This window comes from Solanum pennellii, chromosome 1 (genome assembly GCF_001406875.1).
Source record: "Solanum pennellii chromosome 1, SPENNV200".
Classification (NCBI taxonomy): domain Eukaryota; kingdom Viridiplantae; phylum Streptophyta; class Magnoliopsida; order Solanales; family Solanaceae; genus Solanum; species Solanum pennellii.
The window spans coordinates 99,334,338-99,344,634 of NC_028637.1; the positions used below are offsets into that span (position 1 = coordinate 99,334,338).

Below are 10,297 nucleotides of genomic sequence, written 5' to 3' on the forward strand. Positions count from 1 at the left end.
TTTTTTATCGTAATATTTCCTGTGTTGTTTATATTTCATAATTTATTTATTATTTTGTGACCGAAGAGTCCAATTTCTTTTTAGCCCGATGAGTGATGGCTAAAATAACAATATGTTTCCCAACTTGTTGGTTAATTTTATTTTCATTTCTAGAGTTGTTAATGTGAACTGTCATATTTTATCCAAGCTAGTCTATACATGTTTTAAAATATGATGATTATGTCAAGCTGGTTCATGTTTTTTGTAGGTCAGAAAACACTCGGTCCATCTCATCAGTACGTGGACTGCGGGCTATGTCATTTTTAAAAAAAACATATATTTTTTAATTAAATTATTAACGTAAATATCGACAAGATATCTTCATTTTAATCTATATTTTATATGCAAATTCAATTATTTAAACATTAAAAATACCTAAATTTAAGAACTACATATAATAATTAAATGTACACAAAAAATATTAATATGTTTGAGAAAAATCATGTGCCAGTTCCGAGTAGCTACAAATGTTTGATTATTTTCATGATGAATGCAACTTCTATGCTTGGTAAGAACACATCTAAAAATGCTGAATGATGATTCTAATGATACAATAGTAATAGAAATAGGTAAATCACGTTTGATGATTTTAAATTTCAATATTTCAAACTTTTAATAGCGGTTGAGTTTGAACTTTTGCTATTTTTAATATTTTATTGTATTTTTAATTTTAATCATCTCTTTATTTAGCTCACGGACCAACTCAACTCATATTACTTAAGGCCCACACACCAACATAATTATTTGGGTTGGATTAAAAAGTTCTTTTCTTAAATGAACTCTCATATTTTAGATCAATCCTATTGAATCACGAATTAGATCACATTAGTCCAACAGATTTAACTCATATTGATGACTCTATTCCTTTCATATTTATACTGACATATTCCCCTTCTACTTTAACTTAATTACAAAATTAATTATTTACTTAGCGTTAAATTTTGTTAAATGACAATATAGGTCGGCCCCATACGAAGACATATTTAATCCCACACGCATACTCACCCTCCGTTTCTTGTTTGCGGAAAGGCAAATATTCTTTGTTAAAAAACGTAACTAATTTTCTCCCTTTCTTTATCCAATTTAGGCCTCACCCACATTTAAGAAAACTCCATGGGTATATGTACTTCATTTTTCTCAAAAGAGATACGTGTACAATAACATACCAAATAATGCATCTTTTGATAAAATGTATTAATAAAAATAATATTTTAAAACAAATACTACACCAAAACAATAACTATAGAAAACAACATATCGTAACAAAAATAAGAAAATAACAAGATTGATACACACCTCTCTGCGAGGGTTTATATTGGAAAAAGGGAAAAGGGTCTGCTATACCCCTCAACTTTGTCATTTAGAGCTGATATACCCTTTGTTATGAAAGTGGCTCATATATATCCCTACTTGTTAACAAATGGCTCACATATACCCTTTTCCTCTAACGGAAATGAAAAAAAATAATTTTAATCTAAAATTTTTATTATTTTTTTCTAAAAAGTATAATCTCATATGAGTAAATTTAATCCTCGTCAAACATATTTTTTTATGACTTTTTTGTTTCAATGATTAATTTATAATTATTATTTTGATAATCAAATTTATTTATGTTTCACTAACATTTTTGTAAAACTTATTGTAGATGACCAAATTTTTTTCTTTGAATACGAAATTAAATTACAATACACACAAAAAAATAGTTTAATTTTTTTTTCTTTAAACTAAGAAATGAAAGAAAAAAATAAAATAAGAATAAGAAACTCAAATAATTATAATAAAAGAAGTCAAAAAATAATTTATGCATGAAAAAATTAAAATATACCTTGAACTTTGATAGAAAAATCATATATACCTTTAAATATTTTTTTTTAATAAATTAGAAGTAATACATATAAATTTAAAACTAATTTTTTAACTTCCGTTAAATGAAGGGTATATGTAAGCCATTTTGTAACGGCAAGGGTATACGTGAGCCGTTTGTATAACAGTAAGGGCATATATGAGCCACTTTTATAACGAAGAGTATATCAGTTTCAAATGACAAAGTTGAGGCGTATATCAGACCCTTTTCCCTTTGAAAAAATAGAAAGACAAATATATTTAGACATGTGTCACATCTGTAGGGCCTGACGGAGTCCGTTTGTCGTCACGTGCCTCATGGCGTTCCCCCCACGCTCGTTAGCTTTTGTCCCTCAAAGGACGCCGTTCACTACTTTTTGTCTTTTTTCCCAACAATTTTGGCAATAAATCAACACTCTCGGGGCCATCTCATAAATACCCCATACTTTAAGTCCTCATCCCCGAAACCTAGCAATTTGCTAAATATTACTATGTGGGTCCTACATTCCTTACCCAAAACTTTATTACTCCTTTAACCCCTCAATTTTGTCGTTTATGTATTCTACCACCCTGTGTGTACTTTAGTGTTTTCCCCTTTCTCATTGCTATTCTGCGCCTAGAATCCTTATCCTTCACCTCCCCCTTCATTTTCTTGTTTGTTCATACCCATTTATTTCTCTTCTTGTTGTTAATGAGCTGAAGGAACAGTTTGTGGAGAGGGAGATGAAAGTACTACTGACAAAGAAAGAAGCTTTATTGTTGTTGGGGTTTTTCATGGAAATGTTCTTTCTTGGTTTTGTTTAATCGCTTGTGCTTTTTTTTTTTTTGCTTTTCACCAAATCAAGAAAAAGGAGAAGCGGCTGTCTATGGCAAGAAATAATGAAGCTGTTGCGAATGAATCCAAGAGTGAATCTAAGGTGCTCCCCTTTTTTCCTGTTTTCTTTCTCTGATCATCAATTTGATTTCTGTGGATTTATGGGTTGGCTTCAAGATTTTGGGTTTTACAGTATAGCTATGGTTTGGAGTGATTTTGTCATGCAGATNCTCTTTTTTCCTGTTTTCTTTCTCTGATCATCAATTTGATTTCTGTGGATTTATGGTTTGGCTTCAAGATTTTGGGTTTTACAGTATAGCTATGGTTTGGAGTGATTTTGTCATGCAGATTTTGAGGGGTAGGGTTGTGTTTTACTCTGAATTTTGAAATTTGGTACTTTTGAAAGGATGTTTTTTTTTTTGCTTCTATTTTTGGTCTATCAGTGCCCTGTACCCCACAAATTTTACTTGTTTTTACAGGAAAAATGAGTGCCTATTTGTGTAGATTTTGGATATGTATACCTTGGTGGTGTGGGTCTGGAGTTGCTCTAATTGTTCCCCTAAAATTTGAAAACTTGCCCTTTTGTATGATGGGTCTGAATTATGTTTAGCTCTTCCTCTTTTAGTATGCTGCGCTGTCTTGTGTATCATGACATATGTATAATAGTTTGGCTGATAGCAGCACGTTCTAGTGTTATTTACAGTAGTTCTGCTGTGTGTGTTAGATGTAATTATGTAAATTAAGGTTATTGTTATGCATATATCATGGCTTTTATCACTTCAAATTGTACAATTTCTGAACTTTTACCTCTGTTTTCTTATAGAGAGTGGTTCCGCTCAATACATGGATCCTAATTTCAAACTTCAAGTTGTCTTACAATCTTCTCCGTCGCCCTGACGGGACTTTCAATCGTCACTTGGCAGAGTTCCTTGACCGCAAGGTTCCAGCGAATGCAAATCCAGTTGATGGAGTTTTCTCTTTTGATGTTGTCATTGATCGTGAAATAGGCCTACTTAGCCGTGTCTATCGGCCTTCTTTTGAGGATGGAGCTTCACCGAATATGATTGAACTTGAAAAGCCTGTGACTGCTGATGTTGTACCTGTCATAATTTTCTTCCATGGTGGAAGTTTTGCACACTCTTCTTTCAATAGTGCTATCTATGACACACTTTGTCGCCGCCTTGTTGGCATTTGCAAGGCAGTTGTTGTGTCAGTTAATTACAGGCGAGCGCCTGAAAATCGTTATCCTTGTGCTTATAATGATGGATGGACAGTTCTTGAGTGGGTTAACTCAAGGGAATGGTTGCGGAGCAAAAAGGACTCGAAGGTTCACATATACTTAGCTGGAGATAGCTCTGGTGGTAATATTGTTCATAATGTGGCTTTCAGGGCAGTAGAATCCAACATAGAAGTGTTGGGAAATATACTGCTGAACCCTATGTTTGGTGGACAAGAGAGAACAGAATCAGAGAAGCGATTGGATGGCAAATATTTTGTCACACTTCAAGACCGAGACTGGTATTGGAGAGCTTATCTTCCTGAAGATTCAGACAGGGACCATCCTGCATGCAACCCGTTTGGTCCAAATGGTATAAACCTCAAAGGAGTCAAGTTCCCAAAGAATCTTGTTGTTGTCGCAGGCTTGGACCTTGTTCAGGATTGGCAGTTGGCCTATGCTGACGGGCTTAAGAAGGCTGGACAAGAGGTTAACCTTATATATTTGGAGAAGGCAACAATAGGGTTCTACCTGTTGCCAAATAATGAACACTTCTACACTGTCATGGATGAGATAAGTAGCTTTGTGAGTTCTGACTCTTAGTAGATTTAACCTTGTCAAAAGTAGGATATGCTTGAAGACGTTTGATGTTTTGTTGAAGTTAGTTCCTAGCCTATCAACAAAGATTGTATAGCATCATCAATTACTTCCTTATTGATCATGCTATTGCTTGGATTCTGCTCCATTAGCTGGGTTGGTTATTGGAAGCGGAAAACCTCAATCATGTAGCTGGATGTGTGTTATATTTATTCCAGGTACAGGGAGTGTCTGGATATTGGTTGTATATTTTGGTAGCTGCGCCAAAGGTTATAATCATCTTGTCTTCGTCTAGCAGATATGCTGATTTACAGCTAACCTTTCCCATGTTAGCCTCCGTAGTAGAGGGGGTAAGTCTGGTGCTGATCCGTCAGGGGACCAGTGCCTTGCTAATGTTATATAGCTGATCATACTATTATGCTTCACGGATGAATATCCTAAATTGTGAAGTTGTATAATATATCTAGAATTATATAGAACTATGTTTGTTTCCTCGCGTTATCACGGTGTGTCACCCTTTGGTTTGTTTTCTTTTTTATGTTCTTTGTCACTTCCTTGACCTTCAATATGTACATCCTTAGATCACTTTCTACATTTAGAAGATATGTTTGCAAGTACTGTTTCTTTTCTTAAGGATGCACAATATGAACATATGTAATTCAACATGCTTCAATTGTTAATAAGTGGAATTGTTGTTCTCTTGCACATGAATGATGTGCTATGAGGTCTTTCTATATTGCAATGTTGGCACTGTCTAATGCATGAGGTGACTTTTTTGTTGGTTAACTGGTTATAGTCAACTGGAAAGTGTTACTTATTATGATATATATATAGTGGAGTGTAGTTCTGAAAAAATTATAGTATTTGAATGTAAGTAGCGCGAAGGTGGAACCTATTCATCAATTAAATGAGTGAAAATCATACTAAACTATATGTTTGGCCACAGATTTTGCCTCAACCAAAAAGATCTCAAAGAAGTGTTTGTCTATCAAATTAAACCATAATTTCAAAATATCATTGACAGGTTCAAGTCGAGGTTTGTGTAAGCTGACATGTCTTCAACAGAAAAAAGAAAAAGAAAAAAAAAAAGAAGCTTAAATACATGTGTAGAAGCAGTGGTAATTTGAGAATAGAGACAAAATAAGCTGTCTGTCTTTTGGTGACCTTTATGAATCTAGTCCTATAGTGTCAAACTAGTGAAGAACTCACTGGCAAAACTGCTTCTTTGCTCCCTTCCCCTTTCTATTTAGTTTAAATTAAATATGGCTCAAGATAGTGGCGTTTTCTTTTATATAATTTGAGTAAAACAAAAAGATTTTGCAAATATGTCATGTTTAAAAAATGCTTAAGAGGGATTTAACAAAAAAAAATAAACAAAACGAATTGACTGGTCACAGACATAGATTTTGGAAATATGGATATAGATATTGACTTGTTAGGAGAAAGAGTCCAGTCGGCGGTGATTGCTATTTGGATGTATTGAAGGGGACCAATTTTCATAACCAACAAAATCAATCAGGTGAACTTTTGTTTTTTCTTTTATTTTCTTAGAGACCAAAGTGGGTGAGCTCACTATTGTTTTAAGCAGAAAAAAGGTGAATCTGTACGCGGATCTTACTCTTATCTTAGTGAGACTAGAAAGGTGGTTAAGAAAAATCATGCATCAGAACTCGTATTTGTGTCTAGTCAAGCAATGTCATAACACATAATACTCATATTTGTTTTATCTATTTTTTTGTGGGGTCATTTCATGAGGTAAATGTAAATGAATGAAAATTATAGTTTGTAAGAATGGAAGTCATTGTCATATGGAATAGAAAATGTGTCTAATCATGGATAAGGGAATTCGAGTGCTTTTGCGTTAAAATGAAGGGAATAAACAATATTCTGACTTTAGAAAAATGTTTGAAATTAGAAATTGAAAAACAGAATAATATTACTATAAAAATAAAATAACAATATTTGCTACTTCATGAATCATGAACAATAAAATATTTTATAACATATAGTATCTATCAAGTTCATTTGATTGAATTGTATAATTTGCGCTTCTTGATGTTTAATTCTTGCCCTTAGCAATCGAGACATAAGCTCTTTAAAAGCGCGCAATAGAACTAGTGGAAATGACTTTACAACGTCGTGACTATTTTTCAATTATAAACGCGTATTTTTACCCTTTTTCTGGAATGTGGAGTATTTGGGCTGTGAGGATGAGGCCCAAGTATCCTCCACTACATGGTCCTAAGTAGATCTAGGCCCAATTCAAAATGCATGAATGAAGGAGAAAATTGTGTGTATATAATCAATGAAAAATAAATCAATTTATAATGAATTCTCGTAATATAAAATACGTTGCGATATACTCATATATCACATGTTATATCAACATACATGCATGTATGACGAAAATGACAAAAGGGTTCCATCAATATTCACACTTATATGTATAAGAAATAAATAAATAAGATAATTTCACTCACATCAATGTTCAGATGTATACAAAATAAAAAAAGGCCAACAAAGTCATCATTGTTTTGTTATTATTATCGTTGTTGTTATCGTTCTCCCAGAAAATTATACTAATAGTATAATAGGTAATGGATCACATGCAATTAATATTAGAAAATATATTGTTTGGCTGTACTTTGCACACACAGCTAATAGTAGAGTAAGAAATCATCAATAGCCAAATCATAACTTAGTTGACCTTCAAATTTGAAACCACATATGTTCAATGAACCCATAAATAAATAAATAAATAAATAAATATCAACTTTATTTATTACTTAAAAATAATTTGGAGTAGCAAAATTCAAAGATAAAGAAAAAAAATATAGTGTTTCCATGAGTACAAGTGGTCCTAAGAAAAAGACAACATAACTCAAAATCATAAAGTAGAAGAATTAAATTTTATAGTAATGCCAAGGAGCAACGACGGTGCATCAAATCGAGAATATATTTAATTTATAGCTTGATTTCTCACTTTTTAACTGTAGTTTTAGCTTAAAAAACTTATTTATAAATAATTATCACTTATAAATTTAAAGAATATATTGATAGTTGTTTAATTATATGCTTAACACTACAGATTTACAGACAATATTTAAAGAAGATAAAATAATCTCTCTTTGGACTTTAATAAACAAGATTATTAATAAATAAGATTACTGAAGACATATACTATATCTTATATCTGTCTTGGAACTTGGTTAAGGATATGGCGCGCACAATTTTATATTTCGTGTTTGATTTTTAACTATTTTTCTTAGAGATGCGAAACAACATAATATTATATATTTGTTTAAAACTATATAATATTATTGTATATTATAATATATTTGTTTCAATTTGACATCTCTAACATTTGAAATTATTTAAAATTTTTAGTCTGACATCTTAACTCGATATTAAATGTACATTGATCATGCATATAATCAAGCATTATTAAGTAGAGATTTAACTTATTTACAATAATTCTAACAAAATTAAAGATGATAGCTACACATAAACTACATTAATGAAGTCCTCCTCATCTTCACTTTCATTGCTTATACATTTGAAGCCTAAAGAAGTGAAGCTTGAAATATCATGAACACAATCTGATTAACATATCCAAATAACTTCTAATTATTAAACTTGCCATTAATTAAACATAATTAAATTCGATATATCTCATCAAAATCAATATTCACACCACTGGAAATGATCCTCCGGCATCCACGAATTGTTTCTCCAGCTACAAATTAATCAATTAATTGCAAAAATGAGTCCAAAACATCTCTTTCTCACTAAGGTAAATTGTTATACAATTAATTAATCATATATAGATGAAAAATGAAAATCACCTTAAATAAAGTTTCAAGCTTGTTCTTGACAAGGGTGTACTCAATTTTCACTTGTTGCAAACATTTTAAGCACCTGCATTCAAATGATACTATTTAGGTTTATTAATTTCAGTAACAACGCATCTAATACAATTTCATAAATTGAGTCCGCAGAATGGGATATAAACAGATTTTACTTTTAGATTATAAAGGTACTGTTTTCGATATATCATAAAAAATTGAAACGAAAACACAAAAAAAAAAAAAATTTAAAACCTACCCTTCAACATTGCGTTCATCACAATAATTACGGAAGGAAATGCACACTCTTTGAACTCTTTGTGCCCCAATGCTGTAAATTAAAAATAAGAGTTTAAATTATGTACCCTCAACTAATAAATTAATATAAAAAAAAATTATATTATCAATTTATCTAATAGATAACTAGAGATACTGTGAATAAAAATAGGATTAATAATAGTAAAAGAAATAAGAAAATCTTAATCTACAAAAGAATATGTTGGAAATATTTACCTAGAGCTGCTACCTTTCAGCTGATGAACATGAGCATCCAGTTTCTTGAAGTCTACATTAGACTGATTGCTATTTTTACAAAGGAAAATTGAAAAAATTATGTGAGCTTGCTTACACTGTCGGTCTCAAGTACAAATAAATGCGAAAGCTAAATCCAGCGTAAAACTTGTCAATTCACGATGAAACAGAGATAATAAGTTCATAAATATGTTTTTCCACCTACATCTCTTCCAGATTTGTATTTAAAAGGGAAAATTAAACAAATTAATTACTCACAGAGCTTTTGCAAGTTCATTAAGAAGCCTTTCAGAATCTTCAAAGAAAAGGGATACAACTTCCACCACAAAATCTGGATTGCTCTCATCTTGCAGTTGCTGAAGTTGTATAAACTGTTCATCCAGAATTTTCTTCTCACACCAAAAAATTAAAAAAAAAATAATCAACAAATCATAATAAAACAAAAAATTCAATGCACAGAACATTTCGCACATTGATTTTGAAAAGGGAAGAAGTTAAAACAATTTATTTCACTGTTCAAACTCGTAACCTATAGTTCACTCAATCATATGGTAAAAAGTTTTATTTACAAATTTAGAGGTTAAGATTATTTTACCTCATTGTACAAGGAAGCAGTGTACTCAGCTAGTTTTCTTTGGATTTGTTCCATGATTTTGCTAACTCAAGAGTGACTTTCACAAATTAACAGCTTGCTATGCTATTAATGAAAATTGAGAAGTTATATATACTCCTTATTTGTGCATGGAGTAATTTTTTTTTTCTTGGAAAAAAGCTACAGCAGGGGCACTCTTTTCTATAACAGAGAAGACTAATATTCAATGAATTTTGCACATTGATTCACTGTATTTATATTGTCACACACTTTATTTTAGTAATTTTTTTTCACCCCCTCACTCTCTGCAATTATGCTTTTGTTCCTTGTGCATCCTAAATGTCTCCCCTTATGCAGTTATCTATTTCATTAAAAATATAGTAAAAGCTGTCACAAGATCCAAAATATTTTTTACCATACCCTATTTATTTGTTTCTTCTTTAGTCCTTTTTGTTTTATACTAATTCAATCTCGTATTTCAGCTAACTTATTTGAAGTTGAAATTAAAAAAAAATAAAAATCGAGAGTACATCAAGTGAAACATAGTGAGACAATTTAATATTATTCTAAGTGAAATTTACGATTAAATATAATTTTAAATTTTTTATTTTTTNTAACTTATTTGAAGTTGAAATTAAAAAAAAATAAAAATCGAGAGTACATCAAGTGAAACATAGTGAGACAATTTAATATTATTCTAAGTGAAATTTACGATTAAATATAATTTTAAATTTTTTATTTTTTTTTCTACTTCAATTTTAAGAGGGTTGATCTCGTTTGTTATTAATTCCTTTATAATTTTAATCAACTATTGAACGACT

The 10,297-nt window shown here is 31.1% G+C and overlaps 2 protein-coding genes across 2 annotated transcripts; one reads left to right on the forward strand and one right to left on the reverse strand.

The window, feature by feature from the left end:
- The first annotated feature begins 2,347 nt into the window (after window positions 1-2,347).
- On the forward strand, window positions 2,348-5,242 carry LOC107019563 (gibberellin receptor GID1C-like). The gene is made up of 2 exons (XM_015220023.2): window positions 2,348-2,798; window positions 3,519-5,242. The coding sequence occupies exons 1-2, from the start codon at window positions 2,748-2,750 to the stop codon at window positions 4,512-4,514; spliced, it is 1,047 nt and encodes a 348-aa protein (XP_015075509.1). The 5' UTR covers window positions 2,348-2,747; the 3' UTR covers window positions 4,515-5,242.
- A 2,680-nt stretch (window positions 5,243-7,922) lies between these two features.
- On the reverse strand, window positions 7,923-9,789 carry LOC107027649 (histidine-containing phosphotransfer protein 1-like). Its single transcript, XM_015228755.2, has 6 exons — window positions 9,480-9,789; window positions 9,143-9,273; window positions 8,867-8,935; window positions 8,613-8,684; window positions 8,354-8,426; window positions 7,923-8,244 (listed from the first exon to the last, which is right to left on the reverse strand). Exons 1-6 carry the CDS (start codon window positions 9,531-9,533, stop codon window positions 8,197-8,199), a joined length of 447 nt encoding a protein of 148 aa, XP_015084241.1. The 5' UTR covers window positions 9,534-9,789; the 3' UTR covers window positions 7,923-8,196.
- Between the last annotated feature and the right edge of the window lie 508 nt (window positions 9,790-10,297).

Coding starts and splice junctions, on each gene's coding strand:
- LOC107027649 (XM_015228755.2), bottom strand. CDS start 9,533: ATGGAACAAATCCAAAGAAAACTAGCTGAGTACACTGCTTCCTTGTAC. Junction 8,936..9,142: donor AATGAACTTGCAAAAGCTCT/GTGAGTAATTAA, acceptor TTGTAAAAATAG/CAATCAGTCTAATGTAGACT. Junction 8,427..8,612: donor GATGAACGCAATGTTGAAGG/GTAGGTTTTAAA, acceptor ATTTGAATGCAG/GTGCTTAAAATGTTTGCAAC.
- LOC107019563 (XM_015220023.2), top strand. CDS start 2,748: ATGGCAAGAAATAATGAAGCTGTTGCGAATGAATCCAAGAGTGAATCT. Junction 2,799..3,518: donor AATCCAAGAGTGAATCTAAG/GTGCTCCCCTTT, acceptor GTTTTCTTATAG/AGAGTGGTTCCGCTCAATAC.